This window comes from Cnephaeus nilssonii, assembly GCF_951640355.1.
Source record: "Cnephaeus nilssonii genome assembly, chromosome: 2".
Lineage (NCBI taxonomy): Eukaryota > Metazoa > Chordata > Mammalia > Chiroptera > Vespertilionidae > Cnephaeus > Cnephaeus nilssonii.
The window spans coordinates 74,687,406-74,704,639 of record NC_137073.1 but is presented as its reverse complement, the minus strand read 5'-3'; the positions used below and the strand labels follow the sequence as shown (position 1 = coordinate 74,704,639).

The 17,234-nt window shown below is 43.6% G+C and overlaps 1 protein-coding gene across 1 annotated transcript in view; it reads left to right on the top strand.

The window, feature by feature from the left end:
* IQGAP2 (IQ motif containing GTPase activating protein 2) overlaps positions 1-17,234 on the top strand; it is a 269,366-nt gene that overhangs the window by 33,390 nt on the left and 218,742 nt on the right. Inside the window, exon 2 of the mRNA XM_079786601.1 lies at positions 16,055-16,154. Within this exon, the coding sequence (XP_079642727.1) occupies positions 16,055-16,154 (100 nt within the window). The remainder of the gene's footprint in view (positions 1-16,054; positions 16,155-17,234) is intronic.

The window sequence follows — 17,234 nt, the reverse complement described above, 5'->3', positions numbered from 1 at the left end:
GGCAGGCAGCTTAGTGCAGGCTTTTCTCCAAATCATGGTTTGTGTGAGAGGCCCCTGTTTAGAAACGGCTGCTAGGCTCTGCTTTTAAATATACTAGTAAGCCCTGTTAGCCTCTAGGAGTCCTTCTTGGCAAGTGCCGCCTTTCATGGTATACACCACATTTTATCTGTTTACTGTTGATGGGCACTTGGGTTAATTCCACCGTTTGGCTATTGGAAATAATGCTTCTGTGAACATGGGTGTACAAATATCTGTTCAAGTCCCTGCTTTCACTTCTTTTGGATATATGCCCAGAGTGGAATTGTTGAATCATATGGTAATTTTGTGTTTAATTTTTTTTGAAGAATCTCCATACTGTTTTCCACAGGGTTGCACTACTTTACATTTCTACCAGCAATGCACACGGGTTCCAGTTTTTTCACATTCTCATCGACACTTGTTATTTTATGTCTTTTTTTTTTTTTTAGTATAAGCATTTTTATATATAGAAATATTAGAATTGTTTTAACAACCAATAGTCTAATATTCAAGTTGTTGCCTTAGTTTTTTAAAGAGAGAGAGAGGCATGAATAAAATATTTTTACTAGATAAGATTTGGGAAATCTGGCCAATCAGATACTGGTTCAAACGTTTACCAGCGAAACTTGTACCAGAACCCTTATTTTGTGTTTGCTGCCAACCCCCCCCCCCCCCTCCCCGCAGTATATGTACTGCAACTCTGTTTTTAAGGAGAAAGACAATTCATAACAAATAAGCTCATGCCAAGAACTTACTTAGAAACAAAGCACTTTTGGGTTTATGTGCTGTAGTCTGTAGAAGGTAGGTTTACGCAGTTTTATCTACCAGATTGGACCAAACCTACCTTCCAAGAGTTTTGTACAACCTGAGTGAAGAACAGACTTGGAGCATCCAGCGTAAAACCAGCCCATCCCTGAAAAAAAGGTGTGGAAACACAGATGGGATGAGAAAGTTCTGTTCCTCTTTGACTCCCATTTCCCCTCTTGCATGCTTCCCTACTGTGTCAGTGGGTGCTGTGGGCGCCGCTGCATTGAGAGGAGTATGTCCATTCCCGGTTCCAGAGAGCCCTGTGGGCCACAGCGAGGGGTGCTGCAATGGGCATAGCCAGACCCTCCAGGGCAGCTGGGGTAAGTGGGTGGAGTGCTTCTAATGAGATGCTTCCCAGAATGACACCCCCCCCCCCACACACACACACACAGCTGGTTCTCTAAGCTGCCTGCACATTTGCAGCCGACTGTGAGCTAAGCTGACGTCCGTGCCCGATACCTCACACCACTAAATGGGTCACTGGTGGTGTGCGGACTGTGCAGCCTGCAGGCTACCCATGGACATCTGCTTGGAATGCCGATTCTACTAAGTCCGGAGGTGGGAACTCCTTGTATTTTAAATACTGAAACACAGTTCACTTGTGGAGAAGAATGCAAACTGGATGATCTTCTTTCAAGTATGAGACTGAAACGAGACAATTCATGTTTATTGGGCATTGAGCTGTGCTCCTAGATACTTCTCTTCACCCCCAGTTCTTTCTATGTGTTTACTTTTTCTATGGAAAGGCTCACTGATGCACGGCTTGGGAAGCCTGGAGGTATGTCGAATTCTAAGAGGGCCCAGAAAGGCTGGTTTGCATCTGCTGAAGGCAGAGTGCCGGTTAGGAGTCCAACTACTGCTAGACCATGCTTTCTTTTTTTATTTTTTATTTATTTTTTAAAATATATTTTATTGGTTTTTTACAGAGAGGAAGGGAGAGGGATAGAGAGTTAGAAACATTGATGAGAGAGAAACATCGATCAGCTGCCTCCTGCACACCCCCCACTGGGGATGCGCCCGCAACAGAGGTACATGCCCTTGTCCGGAATCGAACCTGGGACCATTCAGTCCGCAGGCCGACGCTCTATCCACTGAGCCAAACCAAACCACTAAGCCAAACCAGTCAGGCCATGCTTTCTTTTTTTAAAAAAAGTTATTGATTCATGAGAGAGAGAGAGAGAGAGAGAGAGAGAGAGAGAGAGAGAGACATCAATTTGTTATTTCACTTATATGATTGTATGTGCTCTGTTTCCTCCCGACATGATATTAAGAGGGAGGGAAGGCGGGGTTAGGGGAGGGTTTGGAGTGGCCCAAGACCATTCCTAAGGAATCCACCTAAGCAACACAATCGGTGTGCTGCTCAAGGCTCTCCGGTAAGTGGAAGCATCAGATGGCAGTGGATGGAGCACTGGGAGAGGGGATGGGGAATCAAGGATGGTGAGGAGCAGATTGAGGGCTGTTTCTTTAATCTTCATCCCCATTTCCCAGGATGCAACTCTGCAGATGTTGCGAGGGAAAGCAAATCCTTGATGACCCTGAACACTGGTGACCTGGAAAAAGGAGGAACTTGGTCTGGGTATTTAGATTAGTAGTTATTACAGTAATTGACGTCACTGATTTAACAACTCATGCCCAATGAACTCTACATGTTCTACAGCAATTATGTGTGTTATTAGATGTAGCAGGTTAACTTTGTTGAATGAGCTTTTAGCAATAAAAGGAACTCTGCCCAGCTTCTTGATTATGAGCTATCATCTGGTCTATGCACTGTCATCAAACAACCTGTAGTCTTGTCAACTGCACTGCTGAGAAACAGCTGTGAAATGTCCTGGGCAGCCTGTCTGTTCTTCTCAAGAGGTTTAGAGACCTTTGGAAGGGTGGGGAGGGGAGGAGCGGAGACTGTGGGCTGAGGGTGGGGACAGGAGACAAAGCACAAAAATGCATCTTGATGTGAGTGTAGTTTCCACATTCTTGTCTTTACTTCTCTAGGTGTGTTGCCCAACTTCCTCTCACCTTCTTTAACCCCCACTTCAAACTCTTAATCTAGGAAACTGGCTCGGATCAATCCCATCACAGAATAATCTTCCTTTCCCTTGGTTTTTCTGTTCTTTGTCCTATAATTCGTTTGTCTTAAAGGGGTTTTCTAACCTTTCTCCCGGGTTGAATATGTGTTCTGTTAGATGGTAAGCTATTAGGGGCACAGAGTCCTTTCTCCCACCCATCTCATCCTTTCTCTCTACCCCTGACCTGCACTGCAACTATTTAGCCATTAGTTAGAGACTTTGCCACATGCCAAAAGAAACACATTCTGTTGTTGTTGTAGTTATTGGTTTTAATTATAAGGAACTTGGAAGCACTTTAGGACTCTGCATCTCCATAATTCTCTGCCAGCATTTTGCACCTAGTGGACCAATAATAAGAATAAATTTCTTTCCTCACTTGGCTTTGTAATCGTGGACACTTCTGCTGCACAAATGCTAGCAGGGCTCTCAAGGCTGGAGTAGAAACAGTGACTTAATTCTTAAATTATATTCAAATCCTCTAAGGAACTAGTGGCTGATGCACACATTGGCTACATCCTCTGACCTGCAGGAGACATGCGGGCCCGGGGATTTACCTACAGAACCATGGGCCAGTCCCAGCCAGAAAGAAACACCCGAGGGAGATCAATTACTCATTTGAATCTGAAGCAGAAGAAAATGGAATTCTATTTAAGGTGGTTGCTGTCCTGGCTGTTGTCTAAAGTTTGAGCTTTGGACTAAAGAAAACCTTGGCATCTTGCGTTGTGTTTACAAGAACATCCATTTTTTTCTAAACTCAGGACAGTGTACTTTTCTAAGGGCAGTGGTACTTCATGTTAGAACAAAAAGCACACAACAAACCAAAGCCAAAATGTTTCTGGCTTTGCTGCCCAATGGGATAAATTCTTCTGCACAAGAGAGCTCTTCCCAGGGTATTCTATACACTTTGCAAGCAATTTACAAAGCCATGGTTTGTGTACAGTCTCCTCAGCCCGCAGGCTTGATGTTAGCTTCACCCACTCTTGCCAACTCAACTCCCTTCCCACATTAGCCATTCCATTTCTTCCTATGGCTCCCTGTACTGTTGACATAAAAGAATAAAAAATGTGTTTGCTCTAATATAATAGGGGACCTCCAAAAGTTCAGTAAAAACTAAACAAACACCAAGAGTTGGTTTTAAATACAAACCAGGTCTGTACTCCAGTCCTGGGACCTTGAGCAAAGCACTTACCCCGTTGTAATCTTAGTCAAGTGGTCGTAATTATACTTGTCCATGTATCTGATGGGGCTGTTGTAGTCATATGAGATCACTTACATAGTAGCACTTTATAAATGTATATATGATTTGGATGAAACAGGAGAGCCCGGCATTTTTGGTTCAAGTCCTGCTGCTTGATGTTGGCACCATCTGTGGTGTTTTATGGTTCCTTACAAGTCCCAATTCTCACAGAACCTAAATGTGTGAGCTGAAGCCTGTCCTGCTTAAAACCAGAGAAGCTTTTTTGCTTATGAGAATTGACCTATACTGCTTTAGTCCAAAGTCAAGTTGAATTGTACTCTTGATCCATGACTCTGTTGTCATCATTTCTCCATTTGCATAGCATGATGCACTTGAGAGCTGAGTTTTTGGCATATTTTAAAAATTGACTGCCCCGAATCATGTGTTAATTCACACTCACTAACAAACAGCATATGCTTGCATTAATAGTGTCATTCTGTTCTACATCACAGCCTTTTAATTGAGTCTGTTATATTAGTTAAACTTCTCTTCTAAGATAAGTTTAGTTTTAAGTCAGCTCCCAGGTATATCCCTAGAGCAGTGGGGTGCTTCCATGTGTGTGTTTTTTTTTCCTCTTAAATTATATGCAAACTTATCTTTCTGGAAATTGGCATATTGGGGTGACTTCCTGGTGCTGAGCCATGTGCAGTTGCCACCTCCGCCATCTGAAGTCACAAAATGAGTTGGCTGCCGTTTGTTGACTTCCCTTTTCTTCCCCCGTACCATGCTCTTCATCATCCTGTTCATTCTGTTGCCAAAGTCTGCCTTGCAAAGCATCACCGTGCTTTTCTCTCTTCTCCCTAATTCAGACTTGTAAGGTTTCCTGTCATACAGGCTTGTTGCACCTTCTCTTCTTTCTCCAGTTCAGGTTCCTTACATTCATTCCATCTCACTTATGTCTTCCCCTACCTGTTCTCTCTCATCAACTTATCATACCAAGCTCTTCACACTGTTAAGGCCTTTCAACAGAATATCATGACATTAATCATATTCCTCTCTGCTGTCTTTGAACTGTTTTTTGTTTTTTTTTACACAATCTGACTATATATTCATTGTAAATCTTGAATGACTGATCCTTTTCTTAAAAGTTCAAATGTATCAATTAGCTGCATGAAAGGCCTTTTTTGCAGTGGATATGGCATTAAGGCATACTCCTTATTATCCTTACTAATAAAAGCCTAAGTGGTCGTCACGCCGTGATGTACTCATGCCATCACAAGGTCGCTGAGCGCAGGTGGGCGGGGCTGGGCTTGATGCTGTGTGCGCCGCACAGAGCCTGCCTGGGAGTCCCGTCTCCGCGAGGCGAAGCCTGCCTGGGGGTCCTGGGGGGTCCTGCCTCCTCGTGGGGAGGCCTGCCTGGAGGTCCCGCCTCCATATGGAGAGGCCTGCCTGGAGGCCCTGGGGGTCCTGCCTCCCAGTGCGGCGCGGAGGCGGGACCCCCGGCTCCGGCCTACCTCTTTGGGGCAATCCATTGAGGAGCCCCGGATGGGTGGGTGGGACCTACCTCTTTGGGGCTCCCGTACTGTGATGGGACACAGGCCAGGCTGGGGGACACCCCCCCCCCCGAGTGCACGAATTTCGTGCACCGGGCCTCTAGTTTATATATATGTAAATGTTAGTTACAGAAAAGTAAAATTAAAATAAAATATTTTTCTGTAACTGAACATTAAAACAAATTTAATCTTTTGTTGCTTCTGACATACACATACTATGATATAGAGTATTTAGAAAATGGGTGATAATCAAATAAGTTAAGGAAAAAAACTTCAGAGTCCTCCTTTGGGAAACAAGTGCTTTAATATTTTGGTCTTTTCGGCTTCCCTCCCCCTGAATTATAATGCATATAATAATATACCCTTGCCCTAACCGGTTTGGCTCAGTGGATAGAGCATCTGCCTGCGGACTCAAGGGGTCCCAGGTTCGATTCCGGTCAAGGGCATGTACCTTGGTTGCGGGCACGTACCCAGTAGGGAGTGTGCAGGAGGCAGCTGATCGATGTTTCTCTCTCATCGATGTTTCTAACTCTCTATCTCTCTCCCTTCCTCTCTGTAAAAAATCAATAAAATATATTAAAAAAAATAATAACATACCCTTATCCTATCTAATAAAGAGGAAATATGCTAATTGACCATTACGCCCTCACAAGATGGTGGCGCCCAGTCCCCTCAGCCCCACCTCATCCAGCCTCAGTCCCCCAGTTCCCTCAGCCCCTCTGGAGGGCGGCAGGTACTGCACACCTCATCCAGCCTCAGTCCCCCAGTCCCCTCAGCCCCACAGGGGAAGGTAGTTGGGGGCAATTGGGCCAGCAGGGGAGGGCAGTTGGGGACGATCATGCGGGCAGGGGAGCAGGTAGGCATCAATCAGGCTGGCAGGGGAGCAGTTAGGGGGCCATCGGGCTGACAGGCAAAGTGGTTAGGGGCAATCAGGCAGGCAGGCAGGCGAGTGGTTAGGAGCCAGCAGTCCCGGATTGTGAGAGGGATCCCAGATTGGAGAGGGTGCAGGCTGGATTGAGGGACACCGCCCCCCCCCCCCCCGTGCACGAATTTCGTGCACCAGGCCTCTAGTATAATTATAATTAAGAATACACACACACACATTCAATGTATGTATAAGTGTGTGGAATTAAAATTGTGGTGCTTTTCTCAGTTTATTTAACTTCAAATACATTCAGTTTGCAAGTTATATGGAAGATAGGTGCTAAAGCCTCTAAAACTGAGTGTAATCAATTTTTGCTGATTATCTGTTATCTTTATTATATATAAATTTTATATTTTATAACATTTAACAGTTGAATTAATTTAACTCTTAAGTAGTTTATAATATATACTAGAGGCCCAGTGCACGAAATTCGTGCACGGAGGGGGGTTGTCCCTCAGCCCAGCCTGTACCCTCTCCAATATGGGACCCCTCAAGGGCAGTCGGACATCCTTCTCACAATCCAGGACTGCTGGCTCCCAACTGCTTGCCTGCCTGCCTTCCTGATTGCCCCTAACCGCTTCTGCCTGCCAGCCTAATCACCCCCTAACCACTCTGCTGCCAGCCTGTTTGCCCCCAACTTCCCTCCTCTGCCGGCCTGGTTACCCCTAACTGCCCTCTCCTGCAGGGTTGATCACCTCCAACTGCCCTCCCTTGCAGGCCTGGTTCTTCTCAACTGCCCTCCCTTGCAGGCCGGGTGCCTCCCAAGTGCCCTCTCCTGCTGGCCATCTTGTGGTGGCCATCTTGTGTCCACATGGGGGCAGGATCTTTGACCATATGGGGGCAGCTATATTGTGTGTTGCAGTGATGATCAATCTGCATAGTACTCTTTTATTAGATAGGATAGAGGCCTGGTACAGGGGTGGGGGCCAGCTGGTTTGCCCTGAAGGGTGTCCCTGATCAGGGTGGGGTTCCCTTGGGGCGTGGGGCGGCCTGAGCTAGGGGCCTGTGGTGGTTTGCAGGCCGGCCACGCCCCCTGGCAACGCAAGCGGAGGCCCTGGTATCTGGAATTTATTTTCCTTCTACAATTGAAACTTTGTAGCCTGGAGCAGAGCCAAGCCTGGGGCTCCCTCCGAGGCCCACAGCCATTTGTGTTGGGGTTATAATTGAAACTTTGTTGCCTTAAGCAGGTGGGCCCGGCCAGGGTGTGTGGAAAGCTTTGCTTCCCCTGTTGCTGGTGGCAACCCTGGCCTGCTCTCTCAAGCTCCATTCTGCCGCCATTTGTTTGAATTTGTTTACCTTCTATAATTGAAACTTTGTAGCTTGAATGGAGGCTTAGGCCTGCAACGGCTGGCAGAAAGCTTGGCTTCCTCTGTTACCTAGGAAACTTTGCTCTCTGTGGCTGTAGCCATCTTGGTTTGGGTTAATTTGCATGCTCGCTCTGATGGGATGGTGGGTGTGGCTTGTGGGCGTGGCTTGTGGGTGTGTCGGAGGTATGGTCAATTTGCATATTTGTCTATTATTAGATAGGATGATTTTAAAATAAGATTTTGAAAAATACTCATACAACAAATTCCTGGAGTAGGTAGCATTATTCCCATTTTACAGATGAGGAAACTGAATGTCTAGTTAACTCATCCATGACTGTGACACTGATTATAGTCACTGCCCTTTCCACTCAGCCAACACCTTTTATATCAGGTATTTTTGTCAGTTTAGGCAGAAATTCACCTTTCAGGGGGAAAGAGGAGGACGACACAGATAACAAAGGTTAAATTTTCTCAAATGTGTTCTCAGCATTTATTGATCATATCACTTTGCTTATGATGTACCATGTAAGTAGCATCATCTTTCTGTTGATTAGTGAGACATCAGCAATAACTTTAATGGTGCCCTCAGAAGAGCCAAATGGTTGCTGGACCGATCATCCATTTATATGCAGGGGGGCCGTGGCACTTCAGTAGAGTAGAAAGATCTGAACCTTGAAATCAGGGTTGTTTCCTATTCCACCTCTGCCATTTAACTGTCTTTATGATCTTAGAATTACCTAAACCTAAGTTAGCTAACCTCTCTAAGACTGTTTCCCATCAGAAAAATGGAGACTGAAATTCCCATCTTAAAGGGATTGCAGGTTGTATATAGAATATCTGACACATAGTGAGTGCTTATTAAATGTAAATCCCTTCTGTCTGCTATTTTTCATTCATGCATCACATGGAGCTTACATTGACTAGAGAAATATGACATAAGTGCATGAAACATATGCAGAAAAGAGTCCTATTCATAACCAAAAGGTTGTTTTGTTTTCTTGCACCTACCTTTGAACTATTTGTGATTTATTGTGTGTTTTTTTCTCCTAATAGTCAAGGAAAAATTAGGCCAACTATTGTCTTTTATGGCTCCCAGCTTTGTAGATACAACTTCTGATATTCTGGCTTATTTGGGGTAGTTTTTGAGAGAATAGGGACAGTGTTAGCCCTGACTTACTGTTCCTTGGGAATAACCCTGGGGATTGTCATTATATAAATACACCTGCTAAGTCTGTTTAACAGTTGTAAAATATCATTCCCATGAGGTCTTAAAGTTTAGATAAACGTCTGTGTCTTTAAAATATTCATTATCTATAGGGAACAGGGAGAATCATTTTAGGACTGGTTCTAAATAATTTGAAGTCTTTTGCACTGAGCATTTTAAGCACTAAAAGTTCACATCTAAGTAGAGGTGATTTGAATTCCTTATCCTTTTAAAAATAGTAGGAGCTCATCTAGACTAAAGATATTACAATTGTATTCTGTAGTTTTAACTGTTAGAGTTAAAAATCTTAAAACTGGTCTTGGGAACTTGATACTCCTTTCTTCCTTATTGAGGTCTGTGTGGGATGATGGCGTGTATAGGAGCAGGCAGTGAGCAAATGGAATTTTCCCATGCCTACTTAGTAGCAAAAGAGATGAGTTTTATCCCTGAAGCGTTTTCTAAAATTATCATTGTCTGAGAAATCCAAAATCTAGGAATCATTGCCTTTAATTCTTCTCCCAAATTGAGCAAAGTCTTAGGTAGACCCCTTCCTCCCATCCTAGTCTGCACTCTGGTCCACCTCTGTATATGGGCCTTAACATCCTATGGTCTGCTCTAAGTTTCTAGGAAAAAAATTACACACACACACACACACACACACACACACACACACACACACACAATGTTTTTGCTATTATTAAGACTTTCTCAAACTCGTAACCTTGGCCTCCACTTTGACAATAGATCATGAATGAAGGAAGGTGAGACTAATGTGTGTGGTTGGAAAGACAGTGGGCCATATATAATATGACAGTTAGTTAGACATCCTTGTTCAAATATATGTTAAACGTTCTTGTTCACATTTGCACAATAAACCAAAATGTGTTTTACTCTCGTGTGTGAGTTAGCAATGAGATCCTGTTCCGAAAAGGTGTCCTGAGGTTTTTTTTTACCAGCTTGGTAGAAACAGGTGGCATCTTAGGTGCTCAAGCATGATCACATGATCACATTAAGGGAGATGACCAGCACCTTACATCCGTGTATAACCTGAAAATCCTCTGAAGTGTGTATTGATTTACAACTTTGGAGAATTATTAGAAATGTGTGATGGGGGAGAAGTTCCAGGAAAGGGGTGAAGGTCGGGCTTTAAATAAAGTTCACCTTCCCCTGGGACCAGGACTGGATGGCTGTGTTACCATCAGGCCACTGGGCTTGGTAGGACTAAACCTGTGAGAGACACATCTCCGCCTTTCAAGCTGAGCACGCCACTCAGCGGCCTTTCCTGAGCACCTGCTATTACCTGGCGCTTGTTAAGGATGTAGCAATGGATGAGATGGGAGCCCCTGGACTGAGAGTCATTTCATCGTGACTTCATGAAGCCTCCCGTGTTTCTAACACGTGAAAGAGCAGTCTCTATCGCTTCAGACTTTTTTCCAGTGCCTGTGAATATGTATCCGGTTGCTAAAAACTTTCAGGTTTGCCTATTTTTCAAAAGAAATTCAGTTTAGAGAAGTTTGATCATGTGATTCTTTAAACTTTAAGATTAAGTGCCTGTGAGATGCTTGGGGAGGCTAGTGTGAAGCCAGAATATATTACAGGGCAAGTTTACTGAGTGTATCAGCTTACTGGAAATTTTGGACTTTGGATTCTCTCATTTTTATATTCCAGTCCCGTCTCCTGCCCCTGTTTTAGGGTCTTGGCATCAGTTTTGTTTTTGTTTTTTTTTCCTTTTAGTGCCTTCTTTGGGATATACATGCCATCTCCGGTAGCCATTTTTTAAGTACTGAAAGGGAAGATTTTCATTTAGATATTTTTTCCCAACTCTCAAATGGTTCAATACACATTTGAACTGAATTACATACCCGAGAATATTCAGGGTTCCTTACAGAAATTTTGAGTCACACAAAATAACAGTGTGTACATAAAATGCTAAATTGTGGCATGTTTCCATAAATTAGTAGTGATTCATATATTCCTCATTTGCTTTTCTTTAAAGGGACATGCCTTAAATAATGCTGTTTCATGAAACAGAGATTCCCAACCCTAGTTTTTGTGATTCTTGCCGACTCACCCTCCACTATATCCCCACCTACCTAAGCCTCCTGTAATTATGCCAAACTTTCCATTGTTTATAATTTTAAAAAACTTCATGAGGGACCTGGTGTGTCATATCTATCACGTTGTGTCCAGGCCCTAGAACAGATTAGCACAAAGCAGCTACTGAAATATTTGTTGAACAAACAAATGAATTTTAATACAAAGGCTGTTGATGGCCTTGGTTTCTCTGTGTGTGAAGGGAACAAATAGAATAGCTGAAATTAACAAATAACTATGCCAACTCCTTAATGAATGAGGTAGATCTTGGGCTATTTTTATACTGGATTTTGTGGGTGTTCTTTGGGAGATGGACTTCTTAATGTTCCTTCGGTCTCTAATTTATATAATTCTATTTCAGTACCTTCTCTACCAACTCACTCTCCTTCTGCTTCTTAAACTTTGTGTAGTCCCTATATTGTGATTTCCATGGAAAGTTATTGTGCCCTGGCTGGTTTGGCTCAGTGGATAGAGTGTCCCAGGTTCGATTCCTGTCAAGGGCACATGCCCGGGTTGTGGGCTCTATCCCTAGTAGGGAGCGTGCACGAAGCAGCCCATCAATGATTCTCTCTCATCATTGATGTTTCTATCTCTCTCTCCCTCTTCCTTCCTCTCTGAAGTCAATAAAAATACATTAAAAAAAGGAAGTTATTGCTTTAAAATACCATCTTTTAGACAACATTAGCTAACATTACAAATGGCATTTTGTGAGTTGATAATACTTCAGGAAGTTGTGTTCTTCGCAATGCCCTCATGTTTCTTAGGATTCAAAGCAGCCAATAGACATCCAATTTGAGAGGAAATTGCAGCTAATTAAGTTGCTTTAAAATAAAAACAACTCTGAAGGCACTTAAATGATCTGACCTTAGGTTTGGCCTTGAGGAGCTCATTCCCCGGCCTCACTCAGATCTGGCAGTAGCATGGCACTGGGCAAAGCTGGGGCAGCGGTGCGGAGGGACTTTCATCCCAGCCCTGGCTCTGCCGTTGACCCAGCAAATGACCACAGGCAGTCCCTTTCCCTTGCATGACCCCAGTTTTCCCGTTTGTAAGAAAGAGATAATGCCTATCTCTCAGGGTGATTTTGAGAACTACACAATAACATGAAAAAGTGCTTTATAGATGGTAAAGTCATGCTTAAGTGAATTCCTTTATCAGCTTCATGATGGCTCTTTAAATGGCAGGGTTGTTATCCATGCCTGTGGCTCTTATCAGAAGTTACTACTTAGTAACTCTTGAGTAATGCAGAAATATTTGCAGGCAACCTCTGTGGCTCAGAAGGAGCTGTTTTTGCTATGATTAAGACTTCCTCAAACTCATAACCTTGGCCTCCACTTTGACAATAGGTCATGAATGAAGGAAGGTGAGGCTAATGTGTGTGTTTGGAAGGACAGTGGGACAGGTATGTGATCCAGTGGACCAGGTCAGAAGGGAAGGAAGGGGGGAGGGAGGTAAAAGGAAGCCCCATGAGGGCAAACATGTTTTGTTTGTTGGTTCACTGGCCTATCCCTCGTGCTGTCACTCATGCCTGGTCCATAGAATCTATGAATTAAACATTACTTAAGTGAGGTCTGTGTAATGGTACTATATTTGCTCCGTCAGTGACCACACCCTTATTTTATTCAGTGTAAACAGGCAATTAAAACTTCCCCACATAGATATTTTAGAGCCCTTTTATTAATCTTTCATAATAAGGCATTGTTTGGTCATTAAATATTTTTATGGAGAATGTAGCCTGTGCTGGACACCATGGGGACACAAATTTGCTTTCTCAGAGTTTACTATTAAACAAGACAATGAAGGAGATGCCAGGAGGGAGGGCATTGTGAGCAGGAACAATGAGGAAAGACTTTGGGAAGGAAGTGGCCCTTGAGTTGAGTCTTAAACATAGGTAGAATTCTATCGGCTGTATGGTCAGTAGGTTGCAATTTAAGGTTTTGTGGATGTTTTAATTAAAGCATGAAGTCAGATCTCCTCATTGGATAGGGTGATGTCAGAGTTTGAGAGCCCCCTCAGTGCTCTCCTGGGCTAGTATAATCTTGCATAGGTTTGTGGAATCTTACAGTCAAGAGCAGAGGCCTAGGGACCGAGTGCTGTTAGGGCGTCTGCCTCCTAAGGTGGGCTGGTTAAGGCTGGAAGGAGCAGCAGCTAAGAGGGAAGATGGCTGAGAGACTGCTTCCGTTTGCCCACACTTAGCAGTTGGGGAGAATAGACTGAGCACACGGACTCCCACTAAGAGTTTTGTATTCTTTTCAAACTTCGGTGTGTCAGAGGTACTATAAAATGCAAACACCCTGTTAAAAATGGGAGACAGATTTAGACTGGAATTAAAATGAGAAACTGGAAGTCCTGGTGTGTCTTGGGGATTAACCATTAGGAACAGCGGAGATGGAGGATTAGGTGATGATATGTGGCCATGCAAGGTGAGGTATCTTCTGAGAAAACACAGGATGAGAAAAATCATAATTTGCAAAGTATACTCATTAGAGGGTGATGGTTAACTCACGTAGCGAGGATTCACTGGAACATAATTTTTCAGCAAATATTTGTGTGCTCTGTGTGCGAGGAACCGTGATGGATGTGAGAGAGATGTCAAGGTGAATCAGAAAGAATCCTTTTCTCTAAGGATTCCCCACTTGGGACAGGCAGGCCTGACAGAGTTACAGGGCGGGCTTTTGTGATGAGTGATGTAATAAAAATACGAACCCAAGTGCTCAGGAGAGTGGATGGCTTTTGACTTTGAGATCCTCAAAGATGCCTGAGAAGATGTCAAAGATGTCATGAATAGGAGGTGGGACAGTGGCTTCCCAGGCAGAGACACCGTGGAGAGCAAGAGCACTCAGACCTGAAAGGTTGAGGTGTGGCCCTGAAACATGGCACTGCTTGGAAGGGGTGGCTGAAATGTCAGCTTTGTGTAGGGGTGGAGAGGGAAAGTGTTCTAGAACTTTGTTCTGTAGGACATGGGGATCCATTGAAGGTTTGAGACAGAGAGTAGCATCAGTTGGACTATGTGTTAGATGTTTCTGGTGGCCCTGGGGAGAATGGGTAGAGGAGAGGGTGTGGCTGGAAGGCTACCTGAGGGTTGTTGAAAGAGTTCAGGGGAGAGGAGGCTGGAATCTTGCAGGGGAGGGGAGGAAGAAGGTTGTTTGAGAGCTTTTGTACTTTTCCTAAACCTGTGCGGTCTCTTCTAAAATTAAATCAGATTCAGTTTATTAAGAAAAAGAAGTTGCTTTTGGCAAATACAAATCTTTGTATTGGTATCATTGGTCTGGGAGGAGGTCTCCCTGTTTAAAGGAATGGAGCCACAATGGGCAATTAGAAGTGGTAGGAAGGAGGACTGGGGACAAGGATGGCGACATGTGTGGACATTCCTGCTCTTGTGGGCTGGCTCTGGTTATGTACCAGCCTGTCCTGGGGCTCGTCTCACCTCTCTCGCCTTCCACTGGTTTTTCCCCCTCCTCATCCATAAACAGAGGCTTTCCCCAAAGTTCTTCCATGCATTTTTATTTTTTTCATCCCATCCAAGTATTTCTAGCCCTGATGTTTCTGCCTTCCACCTGGGCCAATGATCTCTCAAACCTGTTGACTCAGCTGGAGGGTGGGATGAATTATCTGCCTATAGAATCATGAGAGTTAACCAAGAAACTGCATAGAAAACATTTCGCCTACGGCCTTGAAACAAAGGAAATGCTCAACAAATAAGTGTCTACTCCATATTTGAGTTCTTTGAGGGTTTGGTATTATTTTTAGTTCTTACGTGTTTAGCATTGTACTTGATCCAGTTAGAGTTCAGCATTTGATCTAAATTTCTTTCGACTGCCAACATGATATTTTGGACTCCTCATCAGTAGGTCGTAGGATTTGTCTTTCTTAGGAATGGATGGGTGACCCTCACATTCTTATCTCTTCTGCTTGGGACCACGAGTCCATTTATGAAACTGGGTGACTGGAGCTAGCAGCTAGGGAACAAAAAAGCAAACACTGACATTCCTGCCCCATGTGACCATCCTGCTATACACACACATTGTCTTTAACAGATGAGTAATCTAACAAACAAGGAACCAAATTCATTCCATAGCCATCAGAATTAAAGTTGAGGGGTGAAGAGAGAAAAGGGGTCCTGTTTATGAGAAAGAAGTGTTGCCATGTAAAGAGACAGCGGGGCTTGCTGATGTGGCCATTGGCTGCTGTGGGTGCTGTTGAGCTTGTGGCCAGAGGAAGTGCAGTCAGGAAATGGGGAGGCTGCCTTCTCTACAGAAAAGCAAAGCTGGAGCATGGACGTTTGTAAACTAGGCTTGTGTTGGAATAAAGAGGGTGGGATTGAAGATTCTCTTCACTTGCTGTATCCATTGCTTTTTTGCTTCTGGATAGCTGTTGACCAGGAAGGTTAGTCTCAGAAAGGCTGAGAAATAAGTGAGGGAGAAATTTTAGAGACTTTGGCATCTGTAAAATAGGATTTGGGTTGGCTGGGAAGCCTTCATTCCTTCTAGGAGTGGGAAAACACAGGTCTTTGTAGATTCTTTGTTCAATAACTGAATTTTCAGGATGGTCCCAGCTGAGCCACTGGACCAATTCCGCAAGCTTGTGAATGGAAGTTGTTTTAAGTAGACCATGGTCTCATTGATTTCAGGTTGTCTAACTCCTATGGCATCATGATTGTGAAATCTGATAGCTGTTCTCATTCTGTTATTTAGTAATGTCAACCTGTACGTTAGTATTGCTTTTGTGTGTGTGTGTTAGAGATAATATAATACTGTAAAATTCAAAGCAAATTTGTTTCTCTGCTTAGCATTACAGTACCCCTGTGTCTCAATGTTGAACTGCATGTGAGTTGTCTAGTTGATTGTCTCAGGTGTTTAGCTGGCGAACGCTGTCCTGACAGTAATGCGATGTTATCCTCTGTTTCCAGCCATTGTGGATGATGAAAGGCTCTCTGCAGAGGAGATGGATGAGAGGCGGCGGCAGAACATCGCTTATGAATATTTATGCCACCTAGAGGAAGCCAAAAGGTGAGATCCAGGCTTGGGCTATTTGTGTACCTTCTCTTGGAGATAAACTTTGGGGTGCTGTCCTTTTCATAACTCATCTGCACTCTTGTTGGTCGGAGGGTAACGGGAGAAGAGCTACCTGTTTTTTGTAAATGATCAAGCAGAATTGAGAAATAGGTACTACCACAGCCAAGGCCAAGGCACCAGGGAAACAACTGCTCCTTTTCCTTCTTCAGAGCCTCCCAGGCAATCTCTGGGCACGTTGCAGATTACTTCAAATTTCTCATCTCACTCGCTTGGATGTGGGGGAGCAGCAAAGACTTAAATCAACTCCCTTTCCCCCAGAGCGTCCTCAGATCTTTCCCCCACCTTTACCCCAATGATTATGAATGCCCAATAGGACAACGGCATTTTGGACTAAAGTCCATTGGTCACTAAGCTAGAGGGTAGGTTTATGACAGCAATCTCCTTTTTAATTCATGGGTGTGTGACTACTTAGGAAATGTTCTCTACACTCACATTGACTCTTAGACTTCTTAGATTATAAGTAAATGTTGGGTTCTCCAAGGAGAAAGTGCAGATAAAGAAGGTATTTGCACTTCGGCTTCCGTGCCAGAGGAATCAGAACTTTGTCCTTTGCATACTGCAGTGCTCCTAGGCCAGGAGTTAGATTCTGGTTAATGGTTTGGTCTGTATTGGAGCAACATTATTGTTCCACAGACAAATGGCATATTCCAGCTCTCTTATCTGTAGAGAAAATAAACATTTAGTTAATGGTCATTGGTGTTAATTACCTCTGATCACTAATAAATAGCTATCTACAGAGCTAGAAGAATGAGGTGTTTTTTTTTGTCAATGTTGTGTAGACCATTTAGTAACCCCTGTGCTAATTTGGCTTCAGAAATGTTTAAAAGAACATTTCCCAGGATTGTTTCATATTTTAACAGTGTCTTGTAACTCTAAGCTCTAAAGACTACGTTTTAAAGGTTATTTAACATGTCTTTGAAATCTACAGCTAGGTTGCAGGTCACTGAAGACTCATTATCAGTCTAAGATGATTAAAAACATGCTTTTAGTCAAGTTGCTAAAAAAGATAAGGAG